General features: G+C 44.0%; 1 protein-coding gene across 5 annotated transcripts in view; it reads right to left on the bottom strand.

The window, feature by feature from the left end:
- LOC108718970 (phospholipid-transporting ATPase ID) overlaps window positions 1-18,891 on the bottom strand; it is a 45,851-nt gene that overhangs the window by 16,207 nt on the left and 10,753 nt on the right. The window contains exons 1-5 of one of the 5 annotated variants that reach the window (XM_018267524.2): window positions 17,993-18,262; window positions 10,856-11,014; window positions 10,334-10,411; window positions 4,849-4,907; window positions 60-173 (exon numbers count right to left, since the gene is read on the bottom strand). In XM_018267524.2, coding sequence (XP_018123013.1) covers window positions 60-173; window positions 4,849-4,907; window positions 10,334-10,376 — 216 coding nt within the window. In that variant the 5' untranslated portion in view covers window positions 10,377-10,411; window positions 10,856-11,014; window positions 17,993-18,262. Of the gene's footprint in view, window positions 1-59; window positions 174-4,848; window positions 4,908-10,333; window positions 10,412-10,855; window positions 11,015-13,370; window positions 13,390-17,992; window positions 18,263-18,891 lie in introns of those variants that run through there. The other 4 variants (XM_018267530.2, XM_018267538.2, XM_041570553.1 and 1 more) reach the window with 4 other exon arrangements.

Raw genomic sequence — 18,891 nt, 5'->3', positions numbered from 1 at the left:
AAAGAGTCAATTATTTGGCCCAGTACCAGTAAGGAGAGAAGGAGACGCTGGGACATTACCTGTAGAATGAGTAAGAACACAAAGTAGGCGTTGGCGACTCGCTGAAACTGCTCAAAGAGGTTCAGGGGCAGAAAGGTGAAGAAATTATACTTGGAGGTCTTGATGGCGTTTGTCTGAAAACAAAAACATTGACTTTAAATTAGGTTTACATTTATGAAAATGTTGGCAATAAAAAAGATAAAAAATTACTCTCAGGGCCACTGTTAACAATCGGGGAGTTATTAGCCCCACAGCTGTATTATTATTATTATTATTATTATTATATACTGTATTAGCAGTGGGGATATGAAACCTATAGTAGTGGGACGGAGATATTACTACAGGTACAAGAGATACAATATGGACAAAGCTTTCATATATATCAGTGTTCCCCTTCAGCAATTCTTGTGCTCTCAGTATCCTGACACCAGGAGCAGTAGCCCCAAGTCAAAACACTAGGAGTAAGTGCAAGTATTCAAGGTGTTGTTGGCAAGTTCGGCCGGGGGAAGAGGCGGGTAACGTTACGTGCTGAGTGACCACACAAGGTTACATATCAACAACGTCCTCAAACACATTGCAACATTCCCAGGTCACACTGCCATAACCAACCTCTACCCATAGTGCTCTTTGCAATTCTATAATGTCTGTCAGAAAGCCACAACCCGACCCAGTAGGGCAAGATGGAGACAGTAGGACAAGTTGGAGACAGTAGGGCAAGATGGCGACAGTAGGATAAGATGGAGACAGTAGGGCAAGATGGAGACAGAAGGATAAGATGAAGACAGTAGTATAAGATGGAGACAGTAGGTCAAGATGGAGACAGTAGGACAAGATGAAGACAGTAGTATAAGATGGAGACAGTAGGGCAAGATGGAGACAATAGGACAAGATGGAGACAGTAGGGCAAGGTGGCGACAGTAGAGCAAGATGGAGACAGTAGAGCAAGATGGAGACAGTAGGGCAAGATGGAGACAATAGGACAAGATGGAGACAGTAGGGCAAGGTGGCGACAGTAGAGCAAGATGGAGACAGTAGAGCAAGATGGAGACAGTAGAGCAAATGAAGACAGTAGGGAAAGATGGAGACAGTAGGCCAAGATGGAGACAGTAGAGCAAGACGGAGACAGAAGGATGAGATGGAGATAGTAGGACAAGATGGAGACAGAAGGGCAAGATGAAGACAGTAGGGCAAGATGGAGACAGAAGGATAAGATGAAGACAGTAGTATAAGATGGAGACAGTAGGTCAAGATGGAGACAGTAAGGCAAGATGGAGACAATAGGACAAGATGGAGACAGTAGGGCAAGATGGAGACAGTAGGGCAAGATGGAGACAGTAGGGCAAGATGGAGACTGTAGGGCAAGACGGAGACAGTAGGACATGATGGAGACAGTAGGGCAAGATGGAGACAGTAGAGCAAGATGAAGACAGAAGGATACGATGAAGACAGTAGGACAAGAAGGAGACAGTAGGGCAAGATGGAAACAGTAGGGCAAGATGGAGACAGTAGGACAAGATAGAGACATTAGGATAAGATGGAGACAGTAGGGCAAGATGGAGACAGTAGAGCAAGATGGAGACAGAAGGATCAGATGGAGACAGTAGGACAAGATGGAGACAGTAAGACATGATGGAGACAGTAGGACAAGATGGAGACAGTAGGACAAGATGAAGACAGTAGAGCAAGATGGAGACAGTAGAGCAAGATGGAGACAGTTAGGCAAGATGGAGACATTAGGACAAGATGGAGACAGTAGGGCAAGATGGAGACAGTAGGGCAAGATTGAGACAGTAGGGCAAGATGGAGACTGTAGGGCAAGACGGAGACAGTAGGACAAGATGGAGACAGTAGGGAAAGATGGAGACAGTAGGACAAGATGGAGAAGGTTGGAAAGATGGAGACAGTAGGAAAAGATGGAGACAGTAGGGCAAGATGGAGACATTAGGACAAGATGGAGACAGTAAGACAAGATGGAGACAGTAGGGCAAGATGGAGAAAGTAAGACAAGATGGAGACAGAATGGCAAGATGTTTTGTCTCCCCAATGTATAGATCAGTGCATTCATCGCTACTCTGGACTGCATATATCACATTGCTTTGTTTTTCTTTGGGCGTTGGATCCTATGGATGAATGGAGACAATATGGCAAGATGGAGACAGTTGGGAAGATGGATACAGAAGGGCATGATGGCAATTGTACTGTAAGATGGTGAAAACAGAGCAATTGGGCGACTGTGGGACAAGCTGGAGATAATTTAAGATGGAGACAGTAGGGAAAGAAGGTTCAGTATGGCTATATTAGACAAGAGGTTGATAGTTGGGAAAGAGACTGCAAGAGAAGATGGTGACAGTAGAACTACCACAGTGATGGCATTGCTTTATATTACTTGTCCAGTCTGTTGCCTTTCCCTCGCTACAGTGCAGCCATAATATCTGATTGGTTCGTAGGAGCAAGTGAAGTGTCATTTACTGCTCCGAATACAGAGAATTCTGCAGCCAGTGGATTAATGACTGGCATGTTATATTCATTTTGCTGTACATTTTGTGGGAGAGGAGAACCGCCAGTTCTGCTAATAAACCAGCTCAGGAGGAGGACAAGTAACCCAAACACAACTCCTGACAATACAGAGAAGTGTCACATGGGAAGGAACTCATTGTGGTTTATTGCACAACACACATCACATCACACAGCATTGCAACGTGCACAACTGGAATGAGTCTCTTTTGTAACTGGACTGATGTCCCAGCACTGAGAGAGAGAGAGAGAGAGAGAAAGAGAGAGACAGAGAGACAGAGAGACAGAGACAGAGACCATATAAATGGGTTAAAGACTGGTCAATGGATCTTGTTACAGGGGTTGTTTGATGTTCAACACTTTTTTCCGTTCAGTTGGTTTCAGATAGATCCACAGAAAATAAAGATTTTTTCCAATTAATTTCTATTTTCTATTTGTTACCATTTTTCTAATACTGAAGTGTAAAGTTTTTATCTTCTAAAGCACCTCTGGGAGGGCGGGTCGTGAACAAGCCCTTTAAGAGCTCAACGTTGGTAGAGAGAGACTATTAAAGGGTTAAATATCAATAATAAGACCCTGTTAAATCCTTAAGAAGGAAGAGACCATATCAGGGGGTTACAGTTGGGTAGATTATGGGTTAAAGGCAGGGGCCGTTTCTTTTCCCACAAGAGTCTGGTGCCAGGCTATGGGCAGTTATATGGGGAAACTCGATTCGGGAGGGCGACCCTCACCGATTCCCAGACCACACAGAACACACAAGGTTTATGAGGGAGAATGATCAGATGGGGGGGTACAGATTGCATACAGATTATATTGGAGCCACCATTTACTGATGGTCTGTGTGCTGCCTCAGAGATCAACTGACCAGAAATACTGCAGCTCTAACTGTAACAGGAAGAGATCACCTGACCAGAAATACTACAGCTCTAACTGTAACAGGAAGAGATCACCTGACCAGAAATACTGCAGCTCTAACTGTAACAGGAAGAGATCACCTGACCATAAATACTACAGCTCTAACTGTAACAGGAAGAGATCACCTGACCAGAAATACTGCAGCTCTAACTGTAACAGGAAGAGATCACCTGACCATAAATACTGCAGCTCTAACTGTAACAGGAAGAGATCACCTGACCAGAAATACTGCAGCTCTTACTGTAACAGGAAGAGATCACCTGACCAGAAATACTGCAGCTCTAACTGTAACAGGAAGAGATCACCTGACCAGAAATACTGCAGCTCTAACTGTAACAGGAAGAGATCACCTGACCAGAAATACTGCAGCTCTTACTGTAACAGGAAGAGATCACCTGACCAGAAATACTGCAGCTCTAACTGTAACAGGAAGAGATCACCTGACCAGAAATACTGCAGCTCTTACTGTAACAGGAAGAGATCACCTGACCAGAAATACTGCAGCTCTAACTGTAACAGGAAGAGATCACCTGACCAGAAATACTGCAGCTCTAACTGTACCAGGAAGAGATCACCTGACCAGAAATACTGCAGCTCTAACTGTAACAGGAAGAGATCACCTGACCAGAAATACTGCAGCTCTAATTGTAACAGGAAGAGATCACCTGACCAGAAATACTGCAGCTCTAATTGTAACAGGAAGAGATCATCTGACCAGAAATACTGCAGCTCTAACTGTAACAGGAAGAAGTGTGGAAGCAAAAGACACAACTCTGTCTGTTAATTGGCTCATGTGACCTAACAAGTATGGTTTGTTTGTGTGCACCGTGAATCATATGATTCCAGGGGGCGGCCCTTATTTTTTAAAATGGCAGTTTTCTATTTATGATTACCCAATGGCACATACTACTAGAAAAGTATATTATTATGAAAATGGTTTATTTACATGAAGCAGAGTTTTACATATGAGCTGTTTTATGCAATATCTTTTTATAGAGACCTACATTGTGCCCAGGCCACACCATGTCCCTGCTCAGTATTTCTTCTTTAATTCTAAGGCAAACTTCATCTTAATGGACTATTAATGGAACATTATGGGCTGCGCTACTGGCACAAGAAACTAATTGATTGGGCAAGGCTTTTGGTATTTCATTGGCCATACTGAGGGTGTATGATGCCTCATGCCAAGGGCAGATTAACATGGCCTCCCACAATGCATTGGCTCAATGAACACACAGTATGATGGACCAATGAACACACAGTATGATGGACCAATGAACACACAGTGTGATGGACCAATGAACACACAGTATGATGGACCAATGAACACAGAGTATGATGGACCAATCAACAACATAGCCCTCCAGCCAATCATCTTACCGCATACTTGAATTTCAGGTTGTACTCCCGGTCATTCGCCCGCAGACGCCGCTCCTTTTCTACGGGAGCAAACAGATGAGAGTCACATGTCAGAAAATGATAAATTGTATAAATTATCAAATAAATCATTGTATATTGTATAAATACACACATTTCACCCCGGGCAGAAGGGATATGGTCATTTGCCCCAAGAGGGCGCAATTCTTCAGCCATTATTGCTCTAGCACTTGCACCCGGAGCAGTGACAAATGAGCTTTATCTTTATGTACAGTGACCTGGATCAGATACACACCCTTATATACAAAGCACTGCTGGTTGTCACTGCACACAAAATGTAGCTGGCACATCCGCTTCTTCCTGCCTCAAGCACAATAAAAGAGAAACCCATTTAACTTGTCCTTGGGCAACCACTGGACATATCAGGAGAAACAATTACTGGCCTGGCAGCTCCTTCCTGAGATCACAGTTTAACTGGAATTTATATTGTTTAAATGAGTACTGAGTCAGAACTACATGCAGCCTATTAAATGACTCCATGAGAATGTCATCTGCAGTGGGACCGGCCCTAACTGGCAGCAAGTTCCCACAGGAAAGGAAACCTTGGCACCATGTGAGCCGTGCCCTGGCTATGCCCATTCCTCCTCGGGGCACATCTTTAGCAGTTACAGTTGGCACACGGGCACAATTTTATATAGAATTTGTCAGTCGCTGCCGGTGTGGGTGAGGCTGCATCTGGGTTGTATGTCTGGGGCTGTGGGATTTATAGTTAAGTATGTGGCTAATTCTAAGCAACTTTTCAATTGGTCTTTGTTTTTTCTTTTTTATAGTTTTTCAATTATTTGGGCTCTTTTTTCATTTTTTCAAATGAAAGTCTCTTCATCAGACTAAAAGTTAATTTGAAGGTGACCAGGAGGGGGGGGTGTCAGTGGAAAGATTGTGGGAGGGGGCCGGCTACTTATCAGAGAAAGAGGAAACCGGGGGATTTATTGGCTCTTGATTATCTCCCACACTGGCCTCTGGCTGATACCGTGGCACCAAGAAACTCCATCTTTATACACAACCTTGTGTAAATATTTAAACTGGGCCCCAGCGCTACATTCAGTGTTGGAAAGGGCCCCATAAATAACACACAACACCAGTGGGGCCAATGCTAAATTCCTGATTTCCTATGAGGGGGTCTGTGCTGTTTAAAGGGCAAGTTAAAAATAATCCTAAAGTTTTAGTTTAAGCAGCTTTGCAGTTGGCCTTCGTTTTTACATTTATTTTTTTTTATGAATATTATTTCTGTTCTCTGTTGCCTCGATGTCTTGCATGTCTTCCTCACAGGCCTGTTAATCAACCGGCGACATTGCTTCAGCAGCCAGAACCAGCAGTGCAACAAATAGAAACGGGCAGGCAAATACTGCTGGTGATTACATGTACAAATAATACGTCACTGCATGTGTTTTAGATATAAACTTTGGAAAGTTGAAAAGAATTCAGTTTTTTTAGTTGAGTAATTGGGTGCAGTTCCCCTTTAACATCACCCGACACCAAGCCCCTGTTTAACATTTCCCAATCCAGACACTTCACATTCCAGCAGCCCAGATGCTCCACAACTAGAGACTGGGCGGTGATACTTGTCTGCACTTTGCTCCATCATTCTATTAATGACCTACTGCAGGGTGTAGCAGAACTAGAACCCCCAGACACACACACACAAACACAGACACACACACAATTATAAAACAAAAAAGACACAATACAGTAACACTAAGAACCTGAGCTACTGACCCTTGGGCAGAACTATAAAGCTGGAGGGGTTATAAGAGGTGGGGCCCCTTCTTTAGGTTCATTGGGGAACACAACCCCCAGAAATCATCACTATATACTTATATATTTACATATATGGGCCCCTTATTTGTGCAGATTCCCCAGGCACTGGGAGGTTATACAATTCATCAGAGGGGGGAGGGGCAACTACTGCTCTGGGGCCAATTAGATTGTCACCCAAAGGGGGGCCCCGAGTGTCGAGCGAGTTACGTAAATGGTGTAAGTGAATGTTGTGTAATTACTGGAAATGCTGTAAATCTGCTGTGACTTGTCTGGAGGCGGAGCCTGTGTGACAGGGGCAGGTGGGTGAGGGTTAAACTCAGGGCAAATTCACTGCCCCCAATGAACTTATTAGTGACTCATTAACACATTAATTACTGGGACTATTTATTTATTATAGAGCAACATGTTTTATTCTCCCTGAGCCCCCCAGTTATATCACAAGAGCTGACACTTTACTAATGGGGGATCTACTTTTGTTGTCCCATGAGGATCTACATCCATGAATTGATAACATTCTGTTCTTTGGGAAATATGACTTAGTTATTGATTTATGAGAAAATGTACTTTGTTATATTTAACATCTATTTCTTGTGTGACATTAACTTAATAAACATGTGACTGAGAAGCAACAAAGTCAGTCCTACCTACAGGGTCCCACCACCTATAAAGGAATATGATGAGAGTTGGGGCTGATTTGGGAATTTGCCTGCGGGGGGGGGGGGGGACATGTGAGGATTTGGGAAGGAAGAAAGTCAGTAGGAGACACAAGGATTTATCCTTATAGGGAGATTTGGGATTTGCCCCAGAGTAAATATTTAACTGATCTACAGACTTAAATCAACTCCCTCCACTAACCCCACCCCAGCAATGTAAATAAATATCCATCTGTGTAAAGCAAGCGACTCCCCAGTGTCTCCTCACTCACTTACACACTCACTTACACACTCACTTACACACTCACTCACTTACACACTCACTTACACACTCACTTACACACTCACTTACACACTCACTCACTTACACACACACACACTTACACAATCACTCACTCACACACTTACATACTCGCACACTTACACAAACACTTAAACACTCACATACTTACACACTCGCACACTTACACACAGAGACACTTACACACACAGAGAAACACTCACACAAACACACTCACACTCTTAAACACACACTCACACTTATACACTCACACTTTTACACACACACACTTACACACTAAAACACACTCACACACTAACACTCACACACTCACATACTTACACCCAGACACACTCACACTTACACACACAGACACACTCACACATAGACACATTCACACTCTTAAACACTTAAACACACACTTACACACTCACACACTTACAAACTAACACATACACTAACACACTCACACACTAACATACTCACACACACACTAACACAATCACTTACACACACACTAACACATTCACTCACACACTTACACACTCTCATACTTACACACTCACACTCTTACACACTTACAAACTCACACACACACTTACACACTCACATACTTACATACTCGCACACTTACACACAGACACACTCAAACTCTTAAACACTTAAACACACACTTACACATACACACACTTACACACTCGCACACTTACACACATACACTAACACACTCACACACTAACACACTCACTTACACACACACTTACACACTCACACATTCACTTACACACTTGCAGTCTTACACACTTACACAAACACACACACTCACTTAAACACACAGTAACAAATCCACACACTAACACACACGCACATTTACACACTCACACACAGACACACAAGCAGATGTGCAGTATTCAGGCAGCACTTTGGTGTGACCTGACACAATGTTGCTGTGTTTGTTCAGGGGGGGAGATTCCTTCCAGTAACAGGAGAGAGCAAACACAACCCAATGCTCCACACAGAGAAATTGGAGGGTGTATAATTTGATGTATTTTTATTACTAATTGGATAATGTACCCCCTACTGTAAATGATAAGGATATTAGAAGTCATTGAGGGGTTGTTCTGTGACCATATAAAGGCACAAGGCTGCAGGCTGAGTTATACAGGGAACTCTGAGTATCACTCATGTATTATAAGGGATAATGTACCCCCTACTGTAAATGATAAGGATATTAGAAGTCACTGAGGGGTTGTTCTGTGACCATATAAAGGCACAAGGCTGCAGGCTGAGTTATACAGGGAACTAGAGTATCACTCATGTATTATAAGGGATAATGTACCCCCTACTGTAAATGATAAGGATATTAGAAGTCACTGAGGGGTTGTTCTGCGACCATATAAAGGCACAAGGCTGCAGGCTGAGTTATACAGGAACTCTGAGTATCACTCATGTATTATAAGGGATAATGTACCCTCTACTGTAAATGATAAGGATATTAGAAGTCACTGAGGGGTTGTTCTGTGACCATATAAAGGCACAAGGCTGCAGGCTGAGTTATACAGGGAACTCTGAGTATCACTCATGTATTATAAGGGATAATGTACCCCCTACTGTAAATGATAAGGATATTAGAAGTCACTGAGGGGCTGTTCTGTGACCATATAAAGACACAAGGCTGCAGGCTGAGTTATACAGGGAACTCTGAGTATCACTAATGTATTATAAGGGCTAATGTACCCCCTACTGTAAATGATAAGGATATTAGAAGTCACTGAGGGGTTGTTCTGTGACCATATAAAGGCACAAGGCTGCAGGCTGAGTTATACAGGGAACTCTGAGTATCACTCGTGTATTATAAGGGATAATGTACCCCCTACTGTAAATGATAAGGATATTAGAAGTCACTGAGGGGTTGTTCTGTGACCATATAAAGGCACAAGGCTGCAGGCTGAGTTATACCGGGAACTCTGAGTATCACTCATGTATTATAAGGGATAATATACCCCCTACTGTAAATGATAAGGATATTAGAAGTCACTGAGGGGTCTGTGACCATATAAAGGCACAAGGCTGCAGGCTGAGTTATACAGGGAACTCTGAGTATCACTCATGTATTATAAGGGATAATGTACCCCCTACTGTAAATGATAAGGATATTAGAAGTCACTGAGGGGTTGTTCTGTGACCATATAAAGGCACAAGACTGCAGGCTGAGTTATACAGGGAACTCTGAGTATCACTCATGTATTATAAGGGATAATGTACCCCCTACTGTAAATGATAAGGATATTAGAAGTCACTGAGGGGTTGTTCTGTGACCATATAAAGGCACAAGACTGCAGGCTGAGTTATACAGGGAACTCTGAGTATCACTCATGTATTATAAGGGATAATGTACCCCCTACTGTAAATGATAAGGATATTAGAAGTCACTGAGGGGTTGTTCTGTGACCATATAAAGGCACAAGGCTGCAGGCTGAGTTATACAGGGAACTCTGAGTATCACTCGTGTATTATAAGGGATAATATACCCCCTACTGTAAATGATAAGGATATTAGAAGTCACCGAGGGGTTGTTCTGTGACCATATAAAGACACAAGGCTGCAGGCTGAGTTATACAGGGAACTCTGAGTATCACTCATGTATTATAAGGGATAATGAATTAGAATATTACTACAAGGATCGGTTGATCTATTGAAGTGTTTAGGGAGACTATAGAGTAAATGGGTCACATACCCGGCTGCTTCTTCTTTCCACAGTTTAATCCAAACAGAGGCATTCCCGGCACTGATCAGCTACAATCCCATGGGAAACCTGTAGGAAGAACAGAGTTACACTGTGTTAGAAGTTCCAACACCTTCCTGGGACAAACTGCATGAAATTTACTCATTTATATTTATATTAAATCTGTATTGTTGCATCTGTATAATTACTATTAAATAAATAACTCAATATATAAAAATAATTTCTATATTTATGTTGTTCATCCAATTGGAGAGAAGGAATATGGTTACGGTGCAGTGCCCAGCAAATCACCACTAGGGCAGTAACCCATAGCAACCAATCAGAATTCAGCCTCCTGCAGTCAGCATAATAAAGGCATAACAATATAGGCAGTAGCTGAGGTTACAAAAAGACAGGCCTCTATAATGACTAAACGACTAAATCTGTTGGAATGTGCCACTCCCAGCTACTACTCCCAGCTACTACTCCCAGCATCCTCCATCAGTCATTCAGCAGCAGCCGCTGATTACTTACTAATAATAAGAGTAACTAGAGGGGCCCCAGGGCCCGTGTCTGGGAGCGAATGTCGCTCTGGGTCAGTGTGAGTGGGATTATCGCTCGGGGAACTTCATGATCCAGTTCAAAGGTTTCCAGCAAAAAAAATCTCCCCGGAGCAAATAAATGATCAACTCTCTGTAATCAGGAAGGTTAAAGATTCCGCATTAAAATACAAGTATCCTGGTTTCAAGTAATTTATTAACATTTTATTTCCCTTTATACAGTAACATACTGATCATTGCTACAGATGTTACACAGGTATCACTTCACCTCCAGTGTTATCTCCCTATAAATACATGTTATTAATAATAATAATAATAATAATACACTATAACGGAAAGGGCTGGTGGTAGAACTGGTGACTGTGTCTTTAAGAAGTGGAAGAGATGCCATACATGTTGCTGTGCCAGTGACGGAGCAGAAATAAAGGAAATTATTGGGAGACACCAGATTAACACTTTAGGGAATGACAAAACTGGTCCCTTGTTCACTCTGCTAAACTACAACTCCCAGCTACTTTCTGCAGGTTACCCACCCACATCCTAATATAAATCCAGGTGCAGAGTTTCTGTCGTGTTTCATCACGTCCCCTCCGAGGTATCAGTGATGGGTCCCACCATTGCCTGAGGGCAGGGGAATATCAGGAACACAAAGGCTTATTGATGGGGCACATTCCCAAATAATTATTCATGAGAGGTAAGGAGAGGGGGGGCACTGGCCATGTCAGTTATATCAGACTGATCTAGAGACATCAGGTAACTCAGTAATGACACAGTTAATCATGAGCCCAAGTGCTCCAGGAATTCTTCCTTCCAGTTGCTAAAAAGGCATCCCACCCTTCCTTATACCTATCTAATGTATCAGCCTGTACCCCTGATTCACTTCCCAGCTCTCCCTGTAACACCCCTTTCCCTCCTCTAATCTCATTGGCTCCCTCCTGTCTGCTGGGAGGAGCTACTGGTGAATAAAGCATCCGACCCTTCCTTGTACCTATCTAATGTATCAGCCTGTACCCCTGATTCACTTCCCAGCTCTCCCTGTAACACCCCTTTCCCTCCTCTAATCTCATTGGCTCCCTCCTGTCTGCTGGGAGGAGCTACTGGTGAATAAAGCATCCGACCCTTCCTTGTACCTATCTAATGTATCAGCCTGTACCACTGATTCACTTCCTGCTCTCCCTGTAACACCCCTTTCCCTCCTCTAATCTCATTGGCTCCCTCCTGTCTGCTGGGAGGAGCTACTGGTGAATAAAGCATCCGACCCTTCCTTGTACCTATCTAATGTATCAGCCTGTACCACTGATTCACTTCCCAGCTCTCCCTGTAACACCCCTTTCCCTCCTCTAATCTCATTGGCTCCCTCCTGTCTGCTGGGAGGAGCTACTGGTGAATAAAGCATCCGACCCTTCCTTGTACCTATCTAATGTATCTGTCAGTACAAATGATTTATGGAGAGAATTCCACAACTTCCCAGCTCTCCCTGTAACACCCAATTCATTTGAGGACTGAACAAACCTGTGAGATCAAGAACACAGCTGGTGTGAATTCAGCTCCTAGCAGTGACCAGCGGAGCATGCTGGGAGATGTAGTTTCACCAGTCTGGCTCAGTTGCAGCAGTTTGAGGTCGGAGCCTCAGTGTCAGTCACTTAGATGCCCCTTGTACAGACTCTTTATCTCTCCCTTCTCGTGTTGCTGCCATTCTACTCCCCAGAGCAGTGGCACCGGCACCCCCTCTCCTGGCACCCAGTGCCTTAAACAAACAGGCGTTGGCTTCCAGTGGCCGCAGCCTGACCTGGGACTGCCCATTGTACTAAGCCCCCTCTCTGCTCATTGCTAAGTGGAACTTTCCTTTCTCCAGACAATTCCCATAATGTCCCTCGCCCATTCCCAGCTAAGGGCCCAAATGATATTCCCTTCAGTCTTCATCCTCCTCCTCCTCACTCCCAGCCCCAAATCTCTTCAGTCACCCCCCAAAAAAAATCTTGCAACCCCCTGAACCCAAATTGCCTTGGCAAAGCTCCTGAGATGCCCCAGTCAATCCCCATCCCCAGGTCCAACACAGACAGGCGCTGCTTATTAAAGTGCTCAGTTCCCCCTGAGAAGATTTTTCTCACCCCGAGTCCCTTCTTGTATCAGGGGGTGAGTTGCACTCTTTTTATTTGCACAAAGAATTCACTGCTGTTGTATTTAATTTCACTTTTCCTAATGCAGCAGCCACGTTGTTAGGGTATCGTAGTCCCTAGCAACCAGTCAGAGGTATAAATGAAACACTTGGGGGGTCAGAGAAATAATCAGTGACAGACACAATCAAAGCAGTTTCTGGGGACACAGACGCCCAACAACCACAACCCAAATTCCCTGATGAAGAAAATGTAAGACCAAGTGCATAGCTGCTACTTCCCATCTACCCTGCAGTGAATCAGAGGGGCCACAAAGTGACTCAATAGGACCCCAAAGTGCCAGTTTGGAGCAGGAATGTGAAATTCACTCACCTCACTCGCCGGTGGCAAGTGCAACTCCCAGCACCCTCTGTGATCTGCTGGAAACCTTAACGTGACACCCCCTTCCTTATAGACTCAGTGTTTAGCGGAAAAGCTTCTGTTGTTTCCTGTTAGTGACTGTTTGGCAGGAAAAGTGATTTATTTCTATCACTAACTCAGGAGGGGAATGGAGAGGGATGTGCAGTTGCATTGCTGAACTACAACTCCCAGGCTGCATTGCTTGGGACTGATCCCAGCTGTATATATGACACATATGTAACAGTTCTTCCGCTATATAATATGTTGTACTTTTATCTGTTTTGTCCCCCCGGGGTCCCTCTCAGCCCTACTGGAGCCCCGAGTCTATAGAAAGAGAGAGACTGGAGCAGCGGATCAGTATTTGCCTTCCCAGCTCTTTATAAATAACTTGTATTTGTGTTTAGATTTCCTGTTCTTACTGGAAAACATCTGGCTACTGGGAGGGAATCTTGGCACCTCCATCTGCCCCAAGGCACAAGCCCAACCCCCACCTCCCCGGCACCAGGGCCAAGATAAGGGACTGATTTACTGGGTCGCTACAGATTAAAGGGGAACTTCATGTAACACTCATCAGAATAATCCGACTACCTCTGTGTGATATTGGGTATAGTATCCTGGGACAATGGCTTCCCTTCATCTCTGAATGGGTTACAGTGGATCTCTACTTGCTTTCTGCCTATAAAACATCACTCCTGTCTTGCTTTATGGCAGGGAATCTTACAGACGATAATAACGCAGGGAGAATGTTCTGTAGAGGCTGCTGGGAGATGGAGCAACGGTTGCTATGGGAGAGACGTTAGTAACGTTAGACCATTTCGCATGCTCAGTGGGATTTGGGTATAAAAAGAAACAAATTCATTAACTCCTCATTTCCCAGGAATTCCCAAACTACAGTATATGATACCCCAAAATGTAATTGTGTTTGGCCGCTGTTGTTTCCCTTTAGAAAGGGAGGGTAGAACCCGTGAGTATAGTGGGGGGGGGTAAAAGACGTCTCTTTCTGTTTATAAACAGCTGTGAATTACTTCATCCAATTCTATTGCTATGAGACTAATATCTAGAGCAGGGGGGCAGCGCTGAACCCCAACTTTGTCCTACTAATCTATTTGCACAGGAGGTTAATACACAACCCTGACAGTTGTATTCCTGTAGGTGAAGCAGCAAATACCCCCTTTTATTCTCATTGCCGCCCATTAATGTCCCCCGTGTATTTAGCAGGACTGCAATTGGTCACATTGGAACAAAACTTCTGGGGGACCCCTGTGACATCACCATAAGGAAATGTGGCTGAAATGTTTCGTTTTGTCGCAAGGCTCTTGGACTCTGATTGGACACAGGTCGGTGTAACCCGGTAACCATCAAACTTGTTCAAGTCAAGTCTCATTGAGAAGGAAAGGCTAAAACTAAGTAAGATTTATCAGAAAGGTCTATATATGCAAATTAGGGGTGGTAAGGGGAAAACATTTTTACATCCTTGTTTTGCGACTAAAAGTCATGTGATTTCCCTCCCGCCCCTAATTTGCATATACAAATTAGGATTTGGACTCAGTTCGGCAGGGCATAAGGATTCGGCTGAATTCTGATGAAAAAGCCCGAATCCTGGCCGAATCCCGAACTGAATCCTGGATTCGGTGCATCCCTAATATAAATAAACCAGTAACCCCTCAAAGTAATGCTGCTCTGAGTCCTCTGTCAAAAGAAACAGCACATTTCTTTCCTTCTATTGTGTACTCATGGGCTTCTGTATCAGACTAACTGTTTTCAGCTTAAACCTCCAGGGCTTGGGCTTGAGCATGCTCAGTATGCTTCAACCTGTGTGTCTTGCAGAGCAAATGTCTAATCTGCCCAATTCTCAACTTCAGGTTGAACTCCACTCCTCCAAGCCCCCAGAGCCTGTAATATAGTCCTGTCTGGTCCTGTCAGTGCTGTAATGTTCTCATTGGCTACAAAATGATCAAAAACATCACAACATATTATACTCAGAGAGGCTACAGGTTGGTTTTGTCTCTGCCTGTCCCAGAATTCTTCTCACTCTAGACAGACAGACACCTGAGCGTTTAAAGTTGGCCATAGATGTTGAGATTTTTAAAAGGTCAGATCCTGATTGTGAGACTACGATCTTCTCAGAACGATCGTACGAATTTACCATCAACTAAAAAGACCAATTTGGCAGGAAAACAAAGGGGAGCTGCTTGGCCCTGCAGACATAGATACATTGCACTGGGACCCACAAAGATTTTTTGACCTGGCCGATCAATTTCCCGACAGATGTCGGCCGAAAAATCGTAACATGTACGATCGTTCAAATCCCACTAACCGCACGATAATTTCTAGGATTGGTCGGACTTCACTAAAATCGGTCGTTCGGCAAGAAGAATCGTCGCGTCTATGGGGAGCTTTACTTGGGGCAGGTTCGGGGCTCTTTATCTTTAGTAATAGAGTAACCCATTATGTGTTGGATCTGAATCCACTAATTTAAAGCAGACACAGGAGTTGCTATGGATGATACTGGTGCTGAATAAGGATCAGACTGTGAATCAGACAATGGGACTCTCTTGTCAGTAAAATAAATATCACACCTCCATTTATATTATCACTACATATTATAAGATGCTGTTTTTGGCCTGACGCCTGCCCTAACTGTCAGTGCCGTAACTGCCTGGGGCCTCTCACATGATAAACTCAGGAATGAATTACAGGCTGAGACAGATACAGTCTCACGGGCCCTTAGTAGAGTAGTCCCTTGAGGGCCCATTTCTCTTGAGTCCCTCATTTTTTGAGGGTCTCTTTCATGGATGATCTCCAGCATTAAAGGAACAATCTAAAACCAAGTGGCCCTAATCAGCAGCTGCACTCATGGGGCCCCGTCACACTGGTGGGTTCATATCAGGCTGCAGGTACCTTGTATATTGGGGGTGCACTGAATCCAGGATTTGGTTTGGGATTCTGCCTTTTTCAGCAGGATTTGGATTTGGCCGAATCCTTCTGCCTGGCCGAACCGAATCCTAATTTGCATATGCAAATTAGGGTCAGGGAGGGAAATCAAAACCAGGCAGTAAAAAATGTTTTCCCCTTCCCACCCCTAATTTGCATACGTAAATTAGGATTCGGTTCGGTATTCGGCTGAATCTTTTGCGAAGGATATAGGGGTTCGGCCGTATCCAAAATAGTGGATTTGGTGCATCCCAACTTGTATATAATTCTGTCCTGTTTGCGGCTGCACAAAATATTTACAGTTAACCCTAAATTATTGAAAAATTCTGCTTTTTTACTTGGACTTTAAAGCTTTGACAGCGCCGGTTGAATTCCTGAGCAGAGGTGCAGTGAGGACAGACGGACACCATCAGACAGACTGACTGAAGAAGGTAATGACAGTCCAGTCTAATCTCCGGCTCAGTCTTTCTTAGGAAGTAATTAAACTGCCCCCGGGGCTTCTCTTTCATTCATTGTTTGGGGCACAGTAGCCCCCCTGGGACAGACCCTAATTAGTATTGTCCCACCAGCTCTATTGACATTAGGAGGAGGCAGAACCCAAGTGAGCAGCAAGGAATGTTATTGTAGAACTGTATAACCCTGCGTATCTGCGGCTCTGAATATAATGTTATATATGAAGTGACATAAACATTAATGACTATTGTTTGTCACATAGACCTGTAAGTAAAGGGGCATTTGTATGAGTCAATGTAAAGGAATAATGAGATATGGGCTGAATACATTATTACTGTGTCTATATCAGCTGCTGTGAGTCAATATAAACTGCTTCACATACACTGACAGTTATTATTATTATTATTACAGTTATTATTTTGGGAAATGTCTCTTTTTTTATGCCCAGGTGAAAGTTTGACATCAGGGTGTTTCCCTTTATTTGAGATATTGTTATTCCTACAATAATGTGACTCCCTCTAGTGGCCAAACTTGGATCATCACAGCCAACATAGAAAGAGAAGCTGCAAGACTTGAAAATTCTATGTATTTAGCCCTAAGACAAATGTGCCACGATTCCTTTTGAAGTGTCATAATATGTTTTATACAAAAGACCCCTATATTATTATCTATATATTATCTGTATTGTTCTATTACTTTCCATACTCGGTACAGTAGAAATAGAGCAGCAGCAGCAGCAGTCGTGTGAGTTGTAGTTCAGCATCAGAGAGAAAGAATGTGAGTCTTGGGCAGAAAATGATGAGGAGAAAGAATAATAAGTAGAAAGTCAGTGACACAAATGCTGCACCTGGTCTCAGGGATGTGGTGTCAGTTTAACCCTATATCTGCCCCCCTCCCCCTGTTACACAGACAGTAGGTTATATATGAGATATAAATACACAGAGAGACATATATATAAATAAATCCAGTCTATACAGTCACACTCACATATATATTTATATATTCACAGTATAAAGAGTCAGTCCCAGCTGCAGATTATTGTACAAAACAGACAAAACTCTATTACTTGCCCTTTATGTTAAAGTCACAGATCAGATTTTGGGGGGGACAATAAGAGAGAAGGGTGGGGGAGGGAGGGGGTGAGTTTGGGGGGATCAGTTATTTGCTGAGACTTGAGGCCAAACCCCCAGGGACCCCCCATGACTCACTCAGATCTCCAGTCCCGGGAAGAGAGAGTTAAATGTCCTCAGTCAGTCGCTCCCGATATCGACTCATGTGTCCGACATCGTCCGATCCTCTGGGTCCCGGGAGTTGTCACGTGAGGGTCCCGGGAGTTGCTGCTCATTCACAGTCTCAGGGGGGGGAGGAATATTCAGTGTGACAGTCCCAGTGTAAATATTCAGTATAAATCTGAGAGTAATGAGTCTCAGTCTCAATGTGTCGCTGCAGCGGCCGCTGTTTCTCAGTCAGGAAGTTACTGAACTTTTTCTTCTCCTGAATCTCAACTTCTCCCCCCGCCCCTCCCCCCCCCTTATAATCCCCCGACTCCCCTGTCTGACCCCCCCTCCCACCTCTGATTTTATTCCTCCCCCCCCCCGCACCCCAACGTCTTTTACCGACTGCCCCCCCTCCTCTCTCCCCATTACCCCCCCCCCCCCCTATAAGTGTAATTAGGGGAAGATGTGGGAGGGGGGCACATATTAGGGGGGGGGATGTACAATTCAGGCTCCGGTTACAAATGATCAGAAAGTGACGCCCGGGGGTGTCGGGAGATTTGGATCTAATGAGACATTATGGGGGGGGGGGTGTAACTTTGGGGTATTTTGTGCATCAGTCTGACCCGCCGGTTCCACTAAATACAGAAGAAGCAGCTGATTGGCTGAGAGTTGTGGGTTGGGTCTCACCTAAGGCCAAATAATTTCTTTCTCTTCAGTAACTGACCCGACTGTCTTGTCTCTACTTGTCTCCCCCCCCCCCCAATGAGACTCCTCTCTCTTCTACTTGTCTTCAAGTTATGTCTAATAAGAGACTCACGTGTGAGATCAGCAACAGTCTCTCTTATGTCTCAACTAACCCACCTACAGTCTCTTCCTCCAATAACATCAAA

Source organism: Xenopus laevis, chromosome 1L (assembly GCF_017654675.1).
Source record: "Xenopus laevis strain J_2021 chromosome 1L, Xenopus_laevis_v10.1, whole genome shotgun sequence".
NCBI lineage: Eukaryota > Metazoa > Chordata > Amphibia > Anura > Pipidae > Xenopus > Xenopus laevis.
Note: the sequence above shows the minus strand (reverse complement) of the source record. Positions and strands in the feature narration are given on the sequence as shown.